Here is a 24,672-nt window from a genome sequence, read left to right as displayed (position 1 = left end):
GCGTTGTCGTAACCGCTTCTTCTCTGATGCCCCAACCCTTTGTTTTCCCCGCTAGTAACTTACATTCTTATTCTGTTGGTGAGAATCCCTCAGTACGCTGGTAATGACTAGTGGGTTAATATTTCTTACATGTAACGGTCCATTAACCAAGGTATTGGACTGAAGGCAATTTTTTTCCCAAAGGAAACCTAGAGAGAAAACAGCAGAGGTGATGAAGAAGCACAGTGTGGTCCCCAGTGTCTAGATCAGGGGTGTCCAACCTGCGGCCCTCCAGCTGCTGCAGGACTACATTTCCCATATTCCTCAACCAGCCCCTTCGCTGAAAGAGCATTATGGGAGATGTAGTCCTACAGCAGCTGGATGGCCGGAGGTTGGACACCCCTGGTCTAGATTGTAGTTACTTCTGTAGTACCCAGGGTTTCAACAAAACCAAGACTGCTTTCCTATAAAGATAACAGAGTCTCATTCTAAATAAAAGTTTGAATATTTTACATATATTTGGTATCGCATCGTTGGTTGATTTATGTTCACACAAGCAGTTAGAAAAGAGCTTTGTGAACACCTTTGTAATTTTAGAAAAAAATGCCTTCGCTTGTAATTTTTCTAGCACATTTGTATTTGCAGATATTATCTCGAATTCTTTGTTAAATGTAAAATGGTGTAATGTTCCAATCTGCTCTTACGGCTTCAGGTTCTTTGAAATGATAAATCACAATGGAAGGCATGCACAAAGTCTGCAATTTCTCATTTACTGGATTGTAAAAAGACTTCTCTGAGACTGGTTATGAGTTTCTGATAATTTATTAAGCTCTTAACAGGATTCACCAGATGGGGACTGTCTGGGAAACAGGTGCTGAAATATTTGTAATCATACAAAACCTAAAATTAAAACCAGAGTTCGAGAGTCAAATGTGAACACTCTTTTGGACCTTATGGTGTGCTGTTTGTTACCGTGATATAGAGAGACATAGAACTTATTTTAAACTGTCACCAAAATAAAAAACCCTTAAGTATAGGTGAACATTTTTATAATGGAAGAATGAGCAAACAGGAATTTGCCTGAATCCAGTTTTAATCTAGAAATCGGTACTGCATGAAACAGTTATCCATTCATAACTAGGATAGATGCGAATGAGCAGACCATCTATTTTTGGGTAACAGTTTTGAACATTAAGTTGTTTTCTTTTCTTTTATAATCTTTTAATAATCTAGATCAGAGTTCTATATGGTTCTTAGCACTCGGTTTGCATTGGTATGCTCTCTGCGACCTTAAACTATGTAGTAGTAGAGTTTAGAGTATCTTCAATGTGGCCCCCTAACAGGCTATAAGGTTCCAGGTGTGCATTATGAGGAGAACGATAAAATATATACCATTTAGAACTGAGGTTGAGAAGCCCTGTTCCATGTCAGAGTTTCTTAAACCAGGACCCGAGGACCACTGGTGGTCCAGGATTTATGTGTTGGGCTTACAACAGACAGTGGGTTGTTGGTGACCCTTGAGTTCTACTGTGATAACCAGTCATTAATCAAAACAAATCAGAATCAGAAGCGGACATGAGTGTCAAGGAGCTTAGGGTCGGTCCCTATACATTTCTACCTCTAGGCAGGGCCAGCCCTGCCATGGAGCAGTGTGGGGCAATTGCACCACACAGGGGCACTGAGTGTTTTTTGCTTATCAAGTTTTCAGTACCCGCTCGGCGCCCCTCTCTCTCTCCTCTGTGAGCCCTCTAGCCCGGTCTCCGTGCTGGCTTGTAATGCTGAGTGCCGGAATATGACGTCATTTCCAGCGCTGAGCAGTGAAGCAGCGTGCACCGCGACAGAGCAGGGAGACTCGCCGCAGGACTGCTGAAAGTTAAGTGAAGTACAAAGGGGGGGGATAGGGTAGATAGTGAGAAGGTAGGGAGAGGAAGGGTAGATAATGAGAAGGTAGGGAAAGGACGGGTAGATAATGAGCAGTGGCGTCGCCGGGGCTAATGTCTTGAGCTGGCCCTGCCTCTAGGGGTTTATTTTTTTTACATGAGAAGAAAGAGAGACTTGGTGCCTTTAGTACTTTTCTATTTTGTAAACAATTGGAAGCAGAATCCCTTACTTTCAATGGTGGTTATTAAAAAAAAACAGCTTATTTTCCTGCGTGGTCAAAAGCCTCAGGTGAGAAGACGTAATAAGTCCAAAGGTGCTGAAGTTGAAGGGAATTTAGCTCCTTCTTCGAGTGAGTACATCAGCTATTTTTCCAGGACTTATATACATTTTATGTGCACAACTCCAGTCATTAGGGGCCACAAACAGCACACAATAATTGGTTATCCCAGCTTTAGCACAGATATCTCAGTTTAAAGTTCATCAAAGGTACTTGTTTTGAGGCAAGGATACACAGAATGCAATTTATTTTTATATATACCATATCTTTATTGGAAGGTAAGGGTTAACATTTCTCCGAATTCAGCGCTGTATATCAAATTATATTTTTAGCAGCCGTAATATATTTTAATAACGCGCTACATATAACTCAGCGTTTGCAGTAAGGTGAGGCCTACAGGGCACGGACGCTGTTCACAGTTACAAGTAAACAAATCCGTTAAATTAGCAAATACCAATTACTAATCTGACTTTATATGTACATGATAACTACAACGTTTATTATACAGAAGACAAAATCTGGAGGGGGCGTAGTAACGTTAATGTTTTTAAATCTAATTTATATAGCCAAATTTAAGAGAAAGTAAAATAAATTTACAAAATTACTTGTGTTTGTGTAATACTTAATCCACTCGCCTCCTTGACTGAAACGCAATTACAGGTGTCTGGCTTCTTTATCTTTAGTTAACATAGAAGGCTTATGTAATCACATAGGATTCATTTATCATACATTTTACCCCTCCAAAATCCTAAATAAAGATAAACAATGATTATTATTGCCATAAAGAATCTGCTTCGTGTGGTGAATGACCAGGAAAAGTCACATCACTGACAACAATGGCAGCCCCCAGGTTGGCAGATAAAGGAAGTTTATTGGAACATTGCGTTTTATGCACAAGAATAATTTTTTTTGATTCCATGGAACTTTCCCTTTAAGTTTACTGTATGTGATCATAGGAACTGTACCCCTTCAATTTTTTTATGTTCTGCGTAATCCTTGGGTTCAAGAGCGTTTTGCAAAGTGTGGTTGTAATAACCAGAGTTTAACTGGATTTCAATGAATACACAATTCTCCTTTGGCTTTTAACGTATAGCATTGTCTTGCTGTCTAGTTGGCTTCTTTATTAGTAACTGTAGTTGAGGTGCGTTCTCAGGGTATATAATTAGAATGGAGAGGATATCTGAATGGTATTATTAACTTCCGACATCTGCCTGACAATAACATATACAATTAAAGATTGTGCTAGATCAACGCGAACTACTCCGCTGCTAAGTAGTACGTAATGAAAGGTATGATTACACATGGATATGGCTTCTTACAGAAGTTATTCCTCACTTTTATCTCCCAAGAAAAAGCTAGTTAACATGTAGTCTTTTGTATTTGGGTTAAAATAAGGGGAATAAAAGGGAATAATCACCCTCACAGCTTTAAGCATAACAAAATTATTGTATAAGCCATAGTGTGTTATTTTCGTCTATCCGTTGGGGACATATGCTTTAAACAAAAGGGACTATTTTAACTCAAAAAATTAAGACAAAAGTTTCAAAGGGGAACAATAACACAACAGAATGGGGGGAAAGCATAAATTATGAGAATTAGAGGTTAAGATGAAATGTGCATATTTACTTTATGGTTCTAAACTCTACAATGTATTTGGGAAAGATGCAGATTTTCTGTAAGGAAGATCATCTGTTTAAATTCATAATACTAAGGCCTGAGACACCTGTTTAATATTTTGTCTCTATGTGTTATCTTTGCACAGGGAAAACGAGGTGTTGAAAGTCCAGCTAAAGAAGTATGTTGGAGCGGTGCAGATGCTTAAGAGAGAAGGTCAAAGTGATGGTAAGGATGACGTGTGTGTGTGTGTGTGTGTGTGTGTATGTATATATATATATATATATATATATATATATATATATAATAATAATAATAATGAATGTCAAGGATGCAACAGCTCCTTGCTCTATTGTCATGCTCAGAGGTATAAAGCGCACTTAAGCATCTTACAGTATTGGGTATAGGTTATGTTGTAGACAAAGTTCTTAGTGGAAGGTGGTACCTTTTATTGGGTCAACACAGATAAGGATTATATATGCTTTTGGATCGAAAGTGGTCTCTTCTTCAGATGGATTGCTGCAGATAGAGGCATTAGGCTTCAGAACATCTCCCAAAAGGAGGGTTATGGAACAGGACATTCTCACAGTGTTCTTCAGTCTATGCAGTCGGCTGCTAGCCATTTTAAAGAATCCCACTTACAGAGTTGACTGCATCTTGATCCTTTTCATTGCCTGATTCATCCTTTCCTGATCCATTGTCCCTTAAAATAATGTCTTGCTCTGTTATATGACGTACGTTTGCGCCTGACCACTAACGTGTGTGAAAGGTACATCGACCTGACTCAGAATGAGATGTTGCCAATAAAAACCTAAAGATGAGTTTGTAAAGTTAATCATATTACATTTAAAGTAGGATTTACCTCCGTTAACACTGTTGCAGAGAAAAAGAGTTATGTTCCTTGCTGCAAAGAAGGTCAATACTGTCAGATGTGGAAACAAATGCCTAAAGGACATTGCGTTGTAAATAAAATGTGTACCGTAGCGGCTGTTCCATTAATTATGTTGTTGTTCTGTACCTTATTCTTGTCTTGAAAAATGGCTAATAATGCTCTCTCTTATTAATGGCTACAAGTTCGTGAGCTGATGCTTCCTTTAGTAATTGGAAACTTTTGTAAGTAATTGGCCCTGTGCTATTTAAGTCAGCATTTTTGCAACTCCTTGTTTTAGGTGTTAAATTAGAAAATACAGTACCATATTTCTTAAATACACAGGGATAGAAAACATCATCAGTCTTTTAATGTGAAGCTGTCACTTTAACAAAACCTACATTTTACAGCTCCGGAAGTTTAAGGAATTTGTGCTATAGGGGCTGTGTTTATTGATCTGTTCTCAGTATGTCTGAGTGCTCCTCACTCCACTGTTACTAAAGGTGGAGAGAGGTATTTACGTCGTGAGTGTCCCTTGTAGTCACCAAGGGCAGTCCCCCAGCCATCCCCAAGGACTCACCACCGCCGTGGCTGTCTCTTCCAGATGTGTGGTGCTAGGTACACAGAACTATATAATGGGAATGGGATGGTTGGGGAGATTTCGCCTTGTTACAGTAGACGTCGTAACGTTGAGCAGCAGTTGAGGGCCAATCTTCCCCCAGTCTTATGGCAGAGGCCCCTTGGCCCTGCTGCCATAAGCCCTGGCTAGTATATGCAGCTGGCGTAAGGGCCAATTAGAAGGCTGTAGTGTATGAAACATTTTGCAGTTCCAGGAACCTAATTTAACGGTTGGTGGCAATATGTCCTTTACAAGTTTAATTGCTTTTGTCTTCCTGTTGCAAAGCTGGGCTCATTAATAAATTGTACTTGGAGACTTCTTTTTAGTGAACATTCTCATGTGTGCTATGCAGTCAGCTGTTCGGTAAATCTAGGATAGCAGGTGGTTAGTTACACATTGCGCAATCAGAACGCTATTCAATATTGCATCTTGGCTCTTTTTCTCCTTTGCGCATGTCCTGAAAAACGAGAACATGTACAGCTGTGTGAATCTTCCACAAAGTATAAAATAAAATTAATTTGCTGTATAAACATTTTAACATTTTAGTACCACAATATTACCTTTTTAGCTCTATACATACTTGTTGCAACAATACCCCAGAATTTTAGCTTTTTCATAGCATGACTATGCATAGCATAACAACCTTAAAATAATCTCTTCAAGTTATATCTATAAATGCGTATGGGATGTATGGTGGGTCATGTGATCCTTAGCACTTATTTTTAGTGCTCTTTAAACTTGTCAACTATTTTATAGTTATCGTTACTTAGTCATTTTAGGTAAATAACTATTTAGGTAAATAACTATTATTAGTTACGTGTGTAGTGCCAACGATCTATCCCCTCATTTTGCAAAGTACATAGGTTATAACAAACATGATAAGATAATCTATTTGAAAAGGTTACACGGGCCCTATTCACATGTTTATGATCTATAAGAGTTGGGATACAGAGTTTGTAGGTCAGTGGCACCGTGGAATGTGTTGGGGTCCTGAAAGGACCGGTGGGACCGACCCTTAAGCAAAGTCACCACTGACCCAAGAGTACAGAACCACTCACAAAATACTAGAATCCGGAATGTAGTACAATAGCAGGAGCAAGCAGAGAACAGTCCAGAGGTCAGTCCTGGCAGGAGACAGGACAGGAGGCGATCAGCAATACCAAAACTCAAGCAACGTTCTACAAAACCAAGAAAACTTTAGCTATAAACTCATCCTCCTTCAGGTGAGTTCAGCCGATACCAAGCCCCTTATGGTGGTGGTTACCGCGGTGGTCGGCACTGAAGTAGCTGGTGGCTCACATACTGGTTTTCTTCTGTGGTTGTAGTGAACTGGGAAATAGGTTCCACTGGAAGAATGAATTGGATTTATAGTGCTCTGATTTGCAATTCATACTTATTCAGACCTTATTGTCTAGAAGAATAGCTTGATTGACCTTAGCTTTAGCTGCACACGGTTATGGCGCAGAACTTTATTTTTTGAATTCTGATTTATGATGTTTTTGTACATAGTAAACAGACAAGTCTTGGTGCCATCAGGATTTTACTGGGTCATTGTACCCTGCTGTAGATATTTGGCATATAAATGATACGCTTTAGCTTATTCAGGTCACTGAGCAAATGGTTTGTTACTCTTACTGATCACAGTTCTACTCAGGAGATCATTCACACTGTACTACGCTGCGCCTCGATAATTTTCTGCTCCTGGCTTTATGTATATGTTGTATTCAAGCATGGCCATGTAAGAGAAAATGGTCTTACTGCAGCTGCCAAATAAATTGCTCTCAATTATCCTGGCTATAACTTGCTATTGTTACTGTTTTATATGGAACAAAGAAAAAAGCCAGTTGTTGAAGTCTCAAAAGAAATGCTTTTGTGTATTCTTCGAATGTTATAATGTTTGAAAACATTGCAGAAATGTGAAACTTTATTACAATGATCTGAAAGCAGTTCATTCTCTTTATTTTTGTGTATCTTATTTATTTTTGAGGTACTAGCATTTTCTGTACAGTGCTGAAGAACTAAAAATACAGCATTCAGAAAACAAATTAACGAGCTAAGCAATAACATAAACGCCCATTAGACAGACTTTCATAGTGTTAGGGGTATTATTGAGAAGGAGAAGAGGACCCTGTCCCCAATCATAATATTAACAAAAAAGGAGAAAGAAACTGTGGGATTTCCCGTTAGACTCACTGTGTGTTTATCTTGAACAGTTACGGCCCGGGTAGGTTTTATTGTGCAATATTTTTGGGACAGTAGATTCATCACTAATGCCCCATGCGTGATAAGGTCTAGTTCCTGCTGAGAAGCCCCCGTCAATCTTTAGCGAGGTTACATGGAAAGATAGTGTGGTCCCTTAACTGCAAACCTAGAAGTATTTTTTTTTTTTATGAAGCAGGTCCTGAAGCGTCTCTTTGTATGCCGGACGTACCCATTGGGGTGCCGTCCATATAAGAACCCAGGATAACTTCCAGTAGAACCCCTTTCAAAGAAGGAGAGGTTCTTGGTAAAACGTATGCCCTGATACTCTAGAGCGAAGCTGCTTTTAATGTTTGGAAGCAGATACGTTCTATGTTTAGCAAGCTGAGAAATTCAGATTTAAATATGCCTTGCAGAAGAAAGTTGTCAGAGCTTATAGCCTATAATTAATGTTTAACCCTTATTAAAATTTAATTTCTTATCATACTGAGATAGCTGTGAGAGGGAATGGAATTAGAGCTCTTAGCGTTTCTCCAGATCACCATGTAACAGACATGCGTTAATAATACTTCTATTAAGTTGAACTGAAAAGGGACGTGGACATATTTCAACTCGCTTCTTCTTCTCGAAGACTTTTGAAGAATCAACGCCAGCGCCTTTTTTTTTCCAGCAAGAAACCCACAAAAGCGAGATAGTGCCCAAAAGCTGTGTGGTATGCATCTCCTTATGAAGTATGCATCGGATGTTTATTGAAACCCTTGTTTATGCAGGAAATTTTTAAGATGAAGCTTGTTAGAAATAGCCCTCCATAATACATAACAAAGTTGATGAGTTGATCAGCCCCTCACACATTCCCATTAAAAAACCTTACATCATCTTCAAGAACATGAGCCTAAAATCCACTATTTTAGTACAACTAGGACCATATAAGGAAAAAAGTTTTGCACAGACATTATGCGACTGTACTGGGGGAAAAAAAAACCCCCACCCAATGTATGGTAATGTCAGAGTATGCTTACCTTGTAAATCATGGTCAACAATAAAGGAAACATACAAGAGGTGTGGCGGGATTTATTAATAGGTAGGATCACTCCTGGAATAACACATTAAAAGGTTAGATTGTATTTCAATAATGTGATTATTTTGATTACTCATTTTTCTTTATAGATTCTTCAACATGTTCTGTTGTGCGAATTGAACAGCTGCTTGAAATATCAAACATTTTGATATCCATTTTAATATTTAACGTGCATGAATCATAATCATATGCTTAGGTTGATAGATTTTGTTTCTGGCAAATAGATATCATTTTTTTACGTCCCTAAATGGAGAAAGTGCGTCGTTTCAACATGATTACGGATCTTCAGTCGCCCCCTTTGGCCACGGAAAACTTTAATATGCATTCTTTCCCAATTTCTTTCCCAATTTGGGTGGGACAGTCCCAATTTTGGGACTCTGTCCCACCTATCCCTACCTCTGTCCCACTTTGCTATCCATTATGACAGTGACAGATTGCTAAAACCGAGTGCAAAATTCTGCCAGCCAATCGGCACACAGTGTTTTGGTTTTAGCCAATCGGCACACAGTGTTTTGGTTTTAGCCAATCGGCATACTGTACCTTGAGCCAATCAGCATCCGGTCTCTGAAACTCTCATTACTTTAGAGTTGGTAAACTGGGAAACAGCAAATCAGTGCTGCTGGTGAGGAACCGACTATCGCCCCCTGCCCTGACGAGGAGTGTGAGAAAGCATGGAGGGAGCCGGTCCCTCCACACCACTGCCAGCCCATGAGGATGCCCCCACAGCCCACCAGGGCTACTACTCTCACAGCCAGCATCATGGAAGCAGTATGTCTGGCTGAGCCTCATGGGAACTGTAGTTAACAGCAGATGATGTGGCAGGTGTTGTGGACTATAACTCCCATGATGCCTAGTCACAGGGGACACCTGGTTGTCTGGGAATCATGGGGACTGTAGTTCACAGCTTACATCTGTACCTTTATTTACTGTTAACTGCACTTCCCATAATGCTCAGCCAACATCATGGAAGTTACATGTCTGGAGGAACCTCATGGGACAAAAATAAAGCGTGTTCTTTATTGAAGTGGCATTCTTATATAGTAGATATTATACGTCCCTTTAAATAATCAAGCAGTAGAGGTGCCGGGGCTGGACTAGAAATAGTTTTCTCTTCTTCTGTCGTTAAAATATTTTATTTTTTATTTTTCTTGTGTTCCCCTTTGTATCATGTACCTATATTTGATGTCGCTAACGTTAAAGTGTTTTATTCCTCTCTAAATACTTGGTGCTTCATGTTGTAAGATGAAAGATGCACTTATCAGTCGTCCGTCAGCCAGTAATAGACTGACACCTTCAAGCATAAAGACCTAATCTTCCAAAACATAAAAAGCCCTTAAGGTGTTACTGGCAACAAAACATCAGTTAGAGAACTTGTTCTTCTTACGCTATTTAAAAACTGCTGATCATTATCAGCTATAAATGTAACAGATCAATCACCCAGATTTAGTCACCGTCACGTCACTGCCGCTTGGTTCTTATCCAGGATTACCTTTTCATTATTTGTAACAAAAAAAAAATAGCCTTTTATCTTGAAAACCTTATATTTCATTGCGAAAAACGTTCCGTACCGAGAAAAATACTCCTAAACTTTCTGAAGCTGACAACACCCATATGAGACACCCAACAGTCTTTTCTGAATGGCGCATTTAATGCGATAAGTGTAGGATTGCAATATAACACGTTTTTGACCTTGGCGGCGGTGACATGATTTACTGAGAGGAAGCCATTCACACTACTGGTGAAATCAGCAGGGCATTGCGAGATTTATTTTCCATGGCAGAAGCTTGGGGAGAACTTCCAGCTATCGATGCGCATTGATTTAGGTGGCGAGGTCTAGAGAGGAAAATGCAGGTAGCGCAGTTTCAATAAAGTTCTCTTTGTGGTTGATAAAGCTCTCTTTTATTTGAGATGACGTGGCAAAGTTCTTAATGTTTTTTTTAGAATCAAAAGACAAGAACCACAATAAATGTATTTCTATCCTTCTTTTTGTAGAACCGCAACAGGGGGGCTTGTTTAACCCCTACGTTATCTTTTAATGTTGGTGTATATTGTATCATGCTTATGGTAGACAAAGCTAAGGGTGGCAAGAATGGTTTAATGTTGCCCCCACTCAAAAACAATTGATCATGTTTTCAATGTACTCAAAACCCTGCTAGGAACATGGAGACCTTATTATTAGGTGTTTGTTTTCCAAGGTGTCAGTTCATTAAGCCTTACAAATAATCGGAAATACTAAACAGCATTAAGAATAATTTAGAAAGGCTGCCTTACATTTACACTTAAGCTTGCCTTCCAAGACTCTTTCATATTTCATTGTATTCCGTAATTGTTTTGTTTTTATTTATTTTTTCAATTTTATGATGGAGAGGAACAAAACATTCTCTAGAGGTGCCAAGTTACGTTTGGAGGGCCGGTTTACTTCTGTAAATATTAAGTATCAACCATGTACACTGATATCATTGCAAATTCACCTCTAATTAGATGCTGCCAACATGAAAGTGTTATTGTAACAGTGTCACGGGCTTTGCAGAATATAACTTTTCTGGCACCTTGTTAGGCAACGACTACAAGTGAACTTCATTTAATTCTTCATTTACGAAAATGTGGTGGCTACTAAAGAAAGCAATTGCAGTATAAAAAAAATGTTCTTCTAAGTGAGAAATGTACCCAAACGCAAGGGAGCGATTTTAACAAACATTTCTTTTTCCTTTCCCGCTAACGTTATTCTAATTGCCAGATTGAACTCCATAATATCTTATTTACTGCTCTAAAATTTTATTTACAAGCAAAACTTCTTTTTTTTTTTTTAAGGAGATCTTTTTTTTGATTGTTTTTCTATCTAATTTTAATTCTAATTTTAATCTTCTAGTGGTATATTTTTCTTTACTCATATTATTTTGTTGAGTTATGTTTAAATTAAGGGTACCAGTTACTTGAGTATAAATATTTTGTAATTAAATACAGCTTTTGAAACATCTGTAAACGCATTGCAGGTATACCTGGAAACTACCCAGGGTCGGCAACTGAGAGATCTTTGTTCAGAGGAAAGGCTAGCCCTAGTTAGCCTTTAGTGCCTAGTGGGCAGAATGCAGATGGAACCTTAGAGCTGCATGGATGTTTACTGAGTGGGTGGTAGATACATGGAATAGCCTGGTACTTATCTGCCGTCAAATTCTGTTTCTATGATGTGACCAAACACCACTTCCCTGCCCAGAGAGGGAAGTATCGTGGGTCTGTACATATGTTAATGGGAGCTGATGCTACGGGCCCCATGACCAAGTCGTCGAACCTATTAATATTGTTGTGTTGCCTCTCCTGTCAAATTTTTCCTTAACCCCTTAACGTCCCTTGACGGGTCAGGCACGTCACGCAAAAACGGTCAGGTGATGACCTATGACGTGCCTGGTGCGTCATTTCATTAAACAATGTTGTTGCTGAAATGCCTCGATCACAAAAAACAGCGTGGTCCTTAAGGGGTTAAGGAATTCTTAATTCAAGCGAGATGATGGTGATAGGTTGTTGCCATAGGAACACAAAAGCTAATTACATTTTTGATGAAAATATATAGATGCTTGTTTTTCCTTAATATGGTAAATGACTCTCTTAATGCCAAGTCCATGTGGAACAATACTTTCAATCATATGTGTCCAGCGACCCAGTGACTTTCGATGCACTCATGGTATCCCACTTGAACACACAATATGTCATATCCCAGTCTCTGGCATTGATTTCGTAGAATGACTAAAGCTGAAGAACATAATGTCAGTGAGAATACATGAATGTTGATGTTATGAATATATGATTCATTCTGACCTTTGTGAATTCTATTGCATTATGTCATTACCCGCATAATTTGTATGTATTTATCATCTTTTGCTTGTTTGAATTTAAAGTGCATAACAGATTGTATAGGTATGAACAAAGGCCACTAATATGTGCATTGTTAATTTATCTATCCATCTATCTATCTATCTATCTATCTATCTATCTATCTATCTATCTATCTATCTGTCCACATGCAAAATAGTAAGTTTGCAGTTTGTAGATATGTTGATAAACTATAATTTGTTATAGCAAGAGACCATGAGATTTTGCTTAAAATAAATCCATTTAAAAGCACAAATGGCTTTAATAAATTTCGCTGAAGTGCTTTTAAACTGTACTAGTCAGACTACTAGTTTCTCTTTTTAGCCTCATCTGCCAACGTGCATTTTAATGGGGTTTATTCACCAAAAGGAGAGTTGACTAGAGAGTTTGGTGGGGTTTCAACTCCATTACTTTACATCATGAAGAATCGACCCCAGTGAGCTTCTGTTGCAGGAAGAGCTTGACTGACCCTGTATATAATCTATAGTTAAATCAGTGAGATTTCTTCAGTATCCTCATCCATTAAACTATATATTTTGTACTGACGTTTCAACCATACTGACAATCCCATAAAGTGAAAGTGCTCAAGTGGTCAAGACGGTTTGAGTTAATTGGCCAGCAATCATGTACTTTAAAGAGCCAGATGTATCCTAACTAGAGTTAGTTGTTCCCACTCCTTACCCTGGCTCATGCCTGGGAACTTCTGGACTCCGGCTACCCGGAGCCTTCCCTTGCGTCGGTGGGGGGGTCGCGCTGATGTCTGTGGGCGGTCCCGCTGACGGTGGCATTCCCACTGACGTCGTGGGAGTTCCCGCTGATGTTGGCACCCCCATTTAAAGGAATAATGAGATGGGCCGGAGAACCGGAGGAGCAGCTCTCACCCGGCAATCTCCAGGTCAAACCCGGAGAGTTCCTAGGTATTCCCTGGCCCCACCAACACCTGTCTAGTTTTGTCCACTCCATTGCCCTTCAAAGTCTAAGTGGAGATAGTCCTGCCCCTGTACACAGGTAACACTGTCCTGCTGTCACATCCGCACCCTCTGCCATCCTCCTGTAAGGAACAGAAGTAAGCTCTGGACAACCTGGCCTGAACAGTTCCCGGGTATACAAATGCAAAACATATAATAAAATATTAATTTAATACCTGAATGTAAATGTTGGATTATGACTTTTATAGAGGTGGTCACACTTGCAGATGACCAATTAATCAAGGGCATTTGATTAGTAGCACCTGTCTGCTACTAAGTATCTTAATTCCTATGGAAGCAGTAATTGTGTACTTAATTATTCAACATGGTTTCTCCATTTAGACTTTATTTTTGTTGAATAAATCATAAATTTATTTTCAGAAACAAATTGAATTCTTATCATGGCTGCTCATCCTCACACTATAAGAGTAAAATCCATCCCATATATAAAATCTGTTTAACCTGTTTTCTGAGAGTGAAGCCCAAAATGTTATGTTGGCAGCCAACATAGCAGATGTAATGCATGCCAAATGCACGTGCTCGGGAGAGTACAAGTATTTTCTTCATTATCTCCAACACTTAATCCAAAATTAATTTTGACTTGCTATTAAATGTTTTGTCTGTAGTGTCTTCTACAGCACCCAAATAAATCACTTCCTTGTCGCACGCCAACTGGCAGACAAGGTCTGTACACTGTTCAGCTGGACAAGTGGATTGGATTGTAAGTTCATTATCTTTACTCTCCATCCTGCCAATGCCAGAAGCTTTCCAACGTTTTACACAGTTGCCTGACCAAAGTCTTATTCCCTCTTGACGTTGTCCAAAAGAGGAAATAAATTCAGACCCTAGACTTTTTATTGAGAAAATGGTTTGACAGGTTTAAGGAGAAAGATTAAGGAACTTTTAACCATATGGTATTTAACTGATAAATATAATTCATTGTTTGTATTATTCTACTTGATAAGGAAAATATATTGTTTTTTTTCAATAGAATTCCATTTACATTTAGAGTGGAATAGTTTGATCCAAACTAGAAGCAAGAATGAATGCATCATTAAAGATTATATATTTGTGTATGTTATTTCTTCTCAGTAAAATGAGAACACATAAGACATATTGGTCCTGCATTTGTGAGTTTACAGTTTATTGGGGGGTTAAGGAGAAACTTTTTTGGTGAGGTTGCTTTTGTTGAAGTGAAGGCCGCGTAGAGAAGTTGCTACATTCTGAAAGTTTTTTTTTTAAGTATGTAGATTGTGAGTATTAAGGATGAATTGTATTCTTTCCTAAACATGTAGCAAATTAGGCAATTCCAGAGAAGGTATCAAAGAAGACCCACATCATGGAAGGAGAAAACAGGGTATTATGAGGAATTAGGAGGTTATTTAAAGAGAAGTACAAGGATATAGTGGTGCTGATTTGTTAAGGGCACTGTAGGTAAGGGTTGGGAGTTTTATTTTATTGTGGAGGATATGGGGCGCATGTGGAGGGATTGGCACAATATGGTAGATGGAGGGCAACGGGGATAAGGAAATCAAACTGGCCTTGGTTGTCCCTGAAACCTCAATCTTTATTGTGCATTTTTTTCTATGGTAAAGGAAACTAAAGTTTGATGTAATTATTGGCAATTACAAAAATTATTTATAGTGTGATGTTGCTAGATGACATAAAAAAATGTTTCTAAATTATTGTTTACATTTTTTGTAAAAAAAAATGCGGTTCTGCTATTTATAGAATACTTATTCATGAAAATTCTCTCAGGCTTTCTGTAATAGCCGAAATTATTTTCCATTATCTGTTGACAGTTGTCTGTGATGAGTGTAATTTACATATATATATATATATATATATATATATATATATATATATATATATATATATATATATATATATATATATATATATATATATACACCGCATTAGCAGCAATAACCACATGCAAATTAAGGCCAAACAAAAATAGAAAATGAGTAGGAGTGTCAGATTTATGCAAGAGGTGGGAGTATAACTCAATCCGGAAAAATTACATGAACTACATCTGCATAATGATGTATTTAAAAAAAATTATTCAAAAGCTTGTGTATTTATTTAAGGAATTTTGCATAATACTTATTTTTGTAAGAACTTATGTTTTGTTACTATCTTTTGCCATTTTACGCTATGCAAAAAAAACTCTTGTTTTTTTTCTGAAATGTATATTTCATTGTTGGTCTCGCATGGGAGTCTGTAGCCTTTAGTGATACTTGTTGGTGAAGGGACAGGTTTGTAGAAGGTGATGCAGAGTGACATAAGCTTTGAAAACCTTTTTTCCTTTTTTAAAATCTAATGTTCTAAGGAGGTATATGGAAACCTAAAATCATGATTAAAAAAAGTGGTTCTGGATTTTGGGAAAAACTTAAGTTACCGGTTCACAGATGGTGTCTGGGCTGATGGGTGAAGATCACCGAAACAGCCACAGACCTGCTTACTCTACGTAGACACTCTATGATGTACAAACAATTATTATTAAATCTGTAGAACTGGACATATACACCAGAGGTATCTGTTATGTAGTTAACTGCAGGGACACAATAGTAGTGTGAGACTTTTAAGAAACAGTTATCCGCCCTTATCTTGTTTCTAAGCAATTATCAAAGTGCAGAAATTTAAGAATATAAAAAAAAAGTGGTTACGTTTGTATTTTTCCAATAAGTGCTGCAAAACCGTTTGCCAATACGTGATGATGTGTTTTGAAGGGAACAACTTATAATTGCAGAAAAGGCTGGATATATAAGAGTTTGAAGGAACGCAACAACGATTTGGCACTCCTAGTCTGCCTATTTTTCCTAATGGAAAGACTCGGCTCTTAATCCAGGAGTTCCATCTAACATCTTGTGGACGCGTTAGCTTGATTTTTACACATTCTTTTAAGAGCTGCTGCTGCAAAATCATGGAAGTATTTGGCAATTTCAACAACATTACTCTTCATTCCTGGAACAGAGAAGCCTTTTGGCTAGGAGGTACATCCAATGAGCACGGCAACCATATGTAATTCGCTTCTTCGGATTTTGGACACATTTGCAGCATTTTCTTTGACCAAACTGCGTACCAGACATTTAAATTTTTTGACATGTTAGAACTTTTTTCTGCTACCTCTACGTACGCTGCGGCGTGTGCATTTTTTTTGAAGTATGAATTGTTTTTGCAAGGAATACATTCCCTTCTTTTATTCCATTTTTGCTGCAAAAGAGTGCATGTTTTCTCAGCTTGGATGTATTGAATTAGTTTACCAAAAATGTAAATATTGCAATAAATTGCAACATACAGCCTCATGCTACATAACTAAGGTTAAATAGAAAGCTATCTTTAGTTAAAAAAAGAAATCTGGTTTAAATAATAAAAAAAAAATCATTGCTTTTAATCCACTCTGCCTTAATCAGTCCTTAGACTTTTCTTAGATTCAGGACAGCTTTATGCATATCCCATGTACCTTTAAAGTCCCTCACTATATTAAGGAACATCTCACGGTCCACCTAGAGATGTCAAATTGTGTAAAGTTATTTAGCAGCAAATAATTTTAACATGCCTTTCAGCATTTCACTGGCAGCTCGTGAGCAAATAGCATTTAAATAGAGGATGAGGATGGGGACAGAGAGAAATGTACTAAGGCGAATGAGAGAAGAATTATAGACATTTGAGGTTAGGGTGGTTAAATAAGGAAAAATTGATGGAAACAATGTTTATTGGCACAGAATGAGGAATTACAGGTGCAAGGACCAACAAGCAAGATAAGAAAAAGGAACCGCGGGTGAAGAATACATTAGGGGACAGAAAAAAGTCCCCCAAGCTGCTTTGATCAAACCCCCCTCACCAGTTTGACCTGAATCGTGTTTATAGGGAGAAATACATTTTTAATTTTATGTTTCAAGAGTTACAGTGTACAAGAGTATATGTACAATCTTGTTCCTTCTTTTTGCCCAGGAGAACTAGTCGTACGATGCCAGCCTTCTCTTGTTGTGTGCATGTGAGACCTTTGTGCCCATCTGAAAAGCAATACATTATTTATTGTTACATTCTAACCAAATGTTTCATATGCAGTGTCAGTGGAATATCCAAAGATTGTACCAATACACACAGCCGTTCAAAAGCAGTACAAAAATAAGAGCAAAAAATATATTGCTTTATAGAGTTTGTAGTACTCAGTATATCAGAGTATGTATATTTAGCAATGGGGTCCAAAGAAAACCCACTACTACTTTAATATATAAATAATAATATATTGAAATCAGTAATACCAATTATCATGTTAATTGTAAAATGGATCCACAGGGTGTGAGGTTAGCTCAGGACAGGGAACTAATTATTTATGTTAGTTGTGCCCGCACGCTACGGAACTCATATGTGCTGAGATTTTAAGTATGAAAACTTGTTTAACATGATTAACATGAATGTTTCCCATCCCAGAACCCTTTGTACACATTCAACATTGTATCTTGCGTGCACTTTCTAACAATAGCAAATCTTTATCATAACTTAGGGATATGTTGCAGGCTACGGGGAAAAAAAGACGGTACTCAAGTCAAGTATCCCTCAAATCCAGGGGAAAAAATGTCAAACATACAAATCCGTCAAAACTAGTTTATGAAACAGCTTCTTCTTTGAACGGCGTCTTTTGGGCCTTTATGAAATGAGCTCTTTGCCACTTAACCCATGAGGCGCCAGAAAAGTGAGCAAAGAATCGCTTAGCTGTACGCAGCAGAACCCTCTGGGTCTGATTGGGTTAATTATGGAACCCTAGGGGCTGGTGGGTGCCAGTTATCGTCAGTTTGCGGCATCAGAATGATTAATTTGAAAGTAATGAGTAATCTTCCATGCAAAAAAGAATTCTGAATAACAGAATGTACAGCTTAGAATATTGCATATTAATGGAGAACTGAAACCATTGCATGACTGATTCCATATTCTTTACACTCTTTTTTTTTACCCTTATGACTGACATCTAGTAATTAATCACAGGTGAAATATTTTCCGAATTGAATAAGAAAAGACTTCTATAGCAGTGTGATGAATCGGTCCTGTAAATTTATTCCTGTTGCTGTGTAACGGGGAACACTCAAAAATTAATTAACGTCATTGACAGAGCCTTTACAGAAAATGTAATCAGAAACCATCTAACGTAGAATACGTCTTCTTACATGTGATGGCGCCCTTCTGAATTATTAAGGAACACAATGTCACTATTAAACATTAATAACTAGTACCTCAAATATATACAAACACAATAGTAATCTTTTTGGTTAATAAGTAACTGGACATGGTTTTGAGTACTTGTGATCTAATTCTCACCATTCTTTCCTGCGACGTGAAAGGTTTTATTTACTAAAGGGGGGTCGATACAAGAATTTGCAAGAGAGTTGTGACTTCACTATTCATTATGAAGGGCCGACCCCAGTGAGCTTCTGCTCCAGGTAAAGCTTCTCTGGTCCTGTATATTTCTTCAAAGCCTCCTAACCCATTGATTTATGCATTATACTGGGCCTGCTAAGCCCTTCGCACTGGAATGTTCAAACTTGTTAGAATGTTCAAAATTGTTCTTCCTTTGCCTGTGCTTTAGAAAAATGCTAAATCTTGTAACCTGAATAAACCCGGATGAGCTCGAGACTCTTAGAGAGTCGCAAACTTGAGCTAACCCAGATAGAAACTACTTTACAGTAAACATCATAGGACACAGTATTCTTCATTGAGATGTATGGGATCCGTAGTACCTTCCTAAAGTACTTTACGCTGGCATTGCCTCAGTAGGTGGTAGCACTCCACACCAAAACAGTTTGTATAGCTGGAAAATGAACAAGAAGAAAAAGTCCCTGGTTAAAAGTGGGAACATGCCCTGTGTTCCTGCAATCTAAGTAATCGTTTCAGCGAGAAATTCTGCTGGGTTTCTTTCTCAGCAGCTTCCTTGGGTAGACAGAAGCGTCAAGCCACACGTTCCTTATGGTTTACATACAGGCGTACCCCGCTTTAAGGACCTTCACTTTAAGGACACCTGCGAGTAAGGACATGGTTACGGTGCAACCAATGCAAATATTATTCTAGGTCTTCTAATTTAACTCTCCAGCTCTTCTAGACGTGTAAGGGTTACATTTCTTACTGTTCCAACTGAATTATATTTTCAAATCTAGTTTTATACATGGAATCACTTATAGGAAATGAGATCATTATTTCATTTACGTGCTTGATTAAACACCACCAGACAAATTGTTTTAATGTTCCTACACAAAAGTCTAACCAAGCAGTAAAACCACCTATATTAGATTGTTCTTGAAAATGTCTCGTAGCACAATAGTATGCTAAATTAATAATTGCCTGAAATATGATTAACCAAATCAACCTGCCTCATTTGCCAGAGCTTTTTTTTATTTTATTATGGCCTGCCCACTGTAATACAGTTGTTAAAAAAAAAAAAATCTGAAGCCTGGCATAATAATGCATGAAATTAACAAAAAAATAATAATATATGTAAAAAAAAAATAGAAAAGAAATGAAACCGAGGGAAAATGAGACTGCATTTTATTTGTGAATAAACTAGATTAGCAAAAGTAGTACCAATGGTGGTATGATTCGCATACAGACACCAATGTTTGCACCTTTTCTAGGGTAATAAAATCGAGGGTCCTCTATATATGTCCGCCTGCTAAAGCTCAGCAGAGGTTGGGTGACCTACTGTCAGCAGGACAGTAACCAAAAACATCACCGTAAATCTACTACAGAATGGTTCAAAAAAATAAAATGGCCTTTTGGAGTGGCCCAGTCAGAGCCCACACCAAACCCATTGGAGGTGCTGTGGAAGGACCTTGACAGAGCCGTCCACACCAAGCACCCTAGGGATATGGCTGGGCTTAAGCAGTTATGTTAGGAAGGATGGTCCACAATTCCTCCTGAACGCTGTACAGGTCCGATCCGCAGCTGCCAGAAGCTTTTGCTTGAGGTTATTGCTGCCAAAGAAGGTTCAATCAGTTATTAAATCCAAGAGTTCACTTACTTTTCCCACCAGCACTGTGACTGTTTAATGCGTGTGTTAGATAAAGACATGAATTATTACCATTGTTTGTGTGTTCTTATCTTACGCAAATTGTGTTTGTATATACTTGTGACGTAGATGTAGATCTGATCACATTCTATGAGCAATTAATGCAGAAAACCAGGTAATTCCAAAGGGTTCATTTACTTTTTCTTGCCACTGTATGTTGGTCAGTGATTATTCTTCAGGCTTGGTCATTGTGTTCCTTAAAAAAACTTTTAACCTTTTTTAAAATTAAAGTATGTGGGCACCAAGGATACAGAACATTTTACTTAACTATCTCTCCACGTGAATTGAACAGTAAGATTATTACTAATCATGCAGACCTCTGAATATTCTATTTTAATGGACTTCTCTTATATAGTAAGTCACAAAGTAATTGCCTTCCCTATAATCAGAAGATACATGGGAATACATTTTATGAATTCACTTCCACCCCTGTAGTGCTGGCTCTCCGTTTTATCTGACAAAGCAGTAGGTTGCTGATTGTCAACATAGCCTTAGTAATTGTGCCTTCCATCAAAGGTAGGAATCCAAAGCTAGGTTTTCTTTGCAGTTTAAAACATGTTTTTATTGCCCTGGTTTTTATTTACTCTGTTCAACTAAAAAGAGTTTTTAAAATCTGGATGGTTTGCTATTCAGAGGAGCATCTAAAAACCAAGATACAAACCAAGAAGGGAATAGGGACTGCTTGGGATGTATTTTACAGATTTTCTGTGGAATTACAAACTGGATTGACTGGGTGGGTATAACACTCAGCATAGAAATTGAAACCCAGATGCAGAGATAGGATAATGACAGGAGGGATCGGGAATAGCAGGAACAAATTGGGTCTGGTACTGTGGAGCAGCATCATCTGGCTCAAGCCAAATTAGAGAACAGAAGCAAAGTCAAAGGAGCAAGCTGGGCTTGGTAACGTGGAGCAGGACCATGAAAACCAAGCCAACTCAGAAGAAAAAAGCAGTGAAACAGGAAAAAGCTGGGTCTGGTACCGTGGAGCCAGATAAATCAAGACAAATCAGAAGACAAAAGCAGCATAAGCAAGACTAGGCCAACTCTGGTACCATGGAGCAAGCTGGGTCTGATATCGTGGAACAGGACCATCAGCCACAAGCAAAATCAGAAGACGAAAGCATTGTGAGCCGAGACTGGTACTGTGGAACGGTACATAAAAACAACAAGTTGCAATGTCCAACTGAAGGGCCGGCGTTTAAATACCCAGCAGGAAATGAGGTCACGAGGAGGTAAATAAAGAGAAAAATTTAAAAAGCGATGTCATCTGTATTCAGGCGATGTTGCTAATGCAATGCTAATGTTGCTAATACTTAGTCACAAGTCTGTCTACAATAATGAAAGTCTAGAAGCATGCCTCCTCGCAAATGGAGGTCAACAGTGGATCAGAGAAGTAGCGGGTTGTCACAGGATCTCCACTGTAGCCAGCCCATTAAACATCAGCACACCAGGGGGCCTAATCACCCAAAAGGGCAATCTGACCCCTGGTTTTGCAGCAGGGGTACTATCTTGAACCTTGTCAGTGTAGGCCAGGCTAGCCTTATGACGGATGTGCTTAGCTAGCCTTACCGATCTCCTTTTTAACTAGCGTACTACAGGCTGAGCACCTATTCTTGATGGCCTCATGGTCACATTGGCAGGTAGCATGCCCATTTTAATTAACTTTTAGTTCCTTGTAAAGCATACCATGATATTCTTATTATCCTTTTTTCATTGTTCGCTGACGTTCAGCTTTTACCGTTCAGATGCAGAGAATTGTTTCTTTGTAGCAATTGACTTGTGAGCTGGTTCTGGGCCAGTAAGCAGGATTCTGGCAGCGGAGTGTTTCACATATATTTAACGCAATCTAAAACACCATTGAATGTGTCTGATACAATTTAATTTGAAACGCTCTGTCAATCACTCACGTTTATTTTTGAGACGCTTTGATAATGTTAGCCTGGATGTTATTCACGTAGATAGATTAAAGCATGTGAGAAAACATAAAAAAAAAAATAAAGTGAATATATTTTTAGGGCTGAAGTATTTTGACAGATGGATGGTGTTTCTGTGAATTGGAATTAGACAATGCATCATGCACCTGTGCTTCTTAGCCCAGCCACGATCCACAAAACATTCTACAGCTTGATATATCCAACTGGCGCTCGTAAAAGCGGCGGCTAAAGAGAACAATGCGGTGTATGCTTAAAAAGATCAAGGGCTGAATACCATGTTAGTTCCATTAGCATTGGCTTGAATTTACTTGACTGGGGAGCGATTCTTTAGAGTCGCAATTAAGCCTTAAAAACAGAATTGAATGTTTAAGCAGTTTGATCTCCAGAGTCTTTATGCGCTGCCTAGAATGTTAAAGTAACATGTTTAACAGCGAAGTGTAATTAAACATTCTTTAATTTTGTTTACTCATTTAAAATACAAATCTTATTTGGTTTACTTCTACAGAAAGGCAGAATTCCATTTAATTCCTAAAACTGAAATTACATTTTAACAAGATTTACAACAAATAAGTACCGGTATTTTTTTTTTATTTTTTGATTTCATAGGCCTATAATACGTCATTCGGTATAAACCAGTTATTGACTTTACCTTGTAAAGAGAGCTGCCAATTAAAAGAGGACATGATAAACATTAGCATCTAATTAGAACGCTACTAGAAGCAGCTTATAAATATTAATTCTGTACATTTTGTTTGTCTTTACTATGATGCTATGTTGGTATAAGATCCCATTGGTGGTGGTGGTCACTGATTCCTTTTTATATAGATTGAAGTCACTAGGTTAACCTTAGTTGTTTGCCGCATATGACAATGGGCTAGTTGGGGAGATTGAAATCGTTTTTTTGACACTGGTCCATTAATACTGTGGAGGTCTCTGATGGCTAAGATGTAGTTTATTTTCTATGCTGCATAAGGCTGAGCACTAGGGTATGATTCTACATCCTGGCCCCCAGCCTGAAGGAGAAAACTAGTAACAGAGAAGGACCTCCTTGGCATTTTGGGGCTGGGATCCTGCCCTGGGTAAAGCCTTGGGCAGCGACCATGCATAAGTATACCATTTCAGGATGCTTCTGTGAGAATAACTTTGTTAGTATGATTTTTTTTAGCCGCTGGTTCATCTCCAGGACAAGCAAGATGTTGAGGAAGCACCAATATATTTTGAGTTAATAAGCACAGTCATTTTTTTAAAGATACAACCTGAATTCTAAATTTATATATACGCTTTCTTGAGTATCGGCGTGCGTAATCCTTCCACATTTGGCTTCTGTAATTTATTTCTGAGTAGGTGCAGTACTGGCCCAGGTTTTCAGCTGAAGAATTGTGAAACTAGATTTTTCTTAGAAGAGCATCTGGCTTGTTGGCAGTGCATGGGATTGCGTTGGCAACTTGGAAGAGCTCCCAGCTCTGTACAAACTGTAAGGACTGTCTGGTCTTCTTGGATACAGTTTCCGCTTAACACCTTCACCCCATACATCCAATCTTATAAGTTTATTATAAGTTTACCCATAGTGTTATGAGTAATAGAATTATAGTTTGACCAGTGTATGGGGTGTTGCTTATGACATGCCTATACTGATAGTATGTCTTTCATGCTTATTTTTGTTTCTTCTGATGGAGTAAAGTCTGTCACTTAAGGATAACAGCAGTGCCTTTAACCTCATAATACATACAGAAATCTTTTATTTTTTACAGGTTGTGTTTATTTTAAAATAAGAATACTTTATACTTTATACAGTCCCTGAGTTACGAATGCCTGGGCTACATTTATGGAAAGCAATTAGACCCAAAGAGAAAACATTATGTCAGGGCAAAGTTTCTTATTAGCAATATTGGGGAGCAAAACACACAAACTAACTCCAGGAGGCCAGCAACCCCATAGAAAGATCTGCCGAGAGGCTTTGCTCCAGGGAAACCCCATATACAACCTTTTAGGTTGAGAGTCCATTAACTAATGTAGGAGTTTATGCTAGAATGGAGCTCTTAACTTAAATCTCCTTGGAGTTCTTTACTGGGATGTTTTGATTATTCTTGATATTGTTAACCCAAAACTAAAACTAAAAGTAAGCAAGCTATAGGTAGAATAATAAAAGTAAGTTCTGTTTACTGATTACTGTGAAAGTCACGTACAGTATCTCCAGCTGTCACTCAGATAGCATTTATGATGATACTTGCATTAATTTGCAACTTAATAGATTCTTTTTTCCAAACAAAGAAATTAGTGCAATCAATTCTGATTAACAGTCCCAAGATAAGTTGTTATTTA

General features: G+C 38.2%; 1 protein-coding gene across 1 annotated transcript in view; it reads left to right on the top strand.

The window, feature by feature from the left end:
• Window positions 1-24,672, top strand: part of SNX29 (sorting nexin 29) — a 161,528-nt gene that overhangs the window by 44,603 nt on the left and 92,253 nt on the right. The window contains exon 14 of the mRNA XM_053471455.1: window positions 3,900-3,979. Within this exon, the coding sequence (XP_053327430.1) occupies window positions 3,900-3,979 (80 nt within the window). The remainder of the gene's footprint in view (window positions 1-3,899; window positions 3,980-24,672) is intronic.

Source organism: Spea bombifrons, chromosome 7 (assembly GCF_027358695.1).
Source record: "Spea bombifrons isolate aSpeBom1 chromosome 7, aSpeBom1.2.pri, whole genome shotgun sequence".
Taxonomy (NCBI): Eukaryota; Metazoa; Chordata; class Amphibia; order Anura; family Pelobatidae; genus Spea; species Spea bombifrons.
The sequence above is the reverse complement of the archived record's forward strand: the minus strand, read 5'-3'. Positions and strand labels throughout refer to the sequence as shown.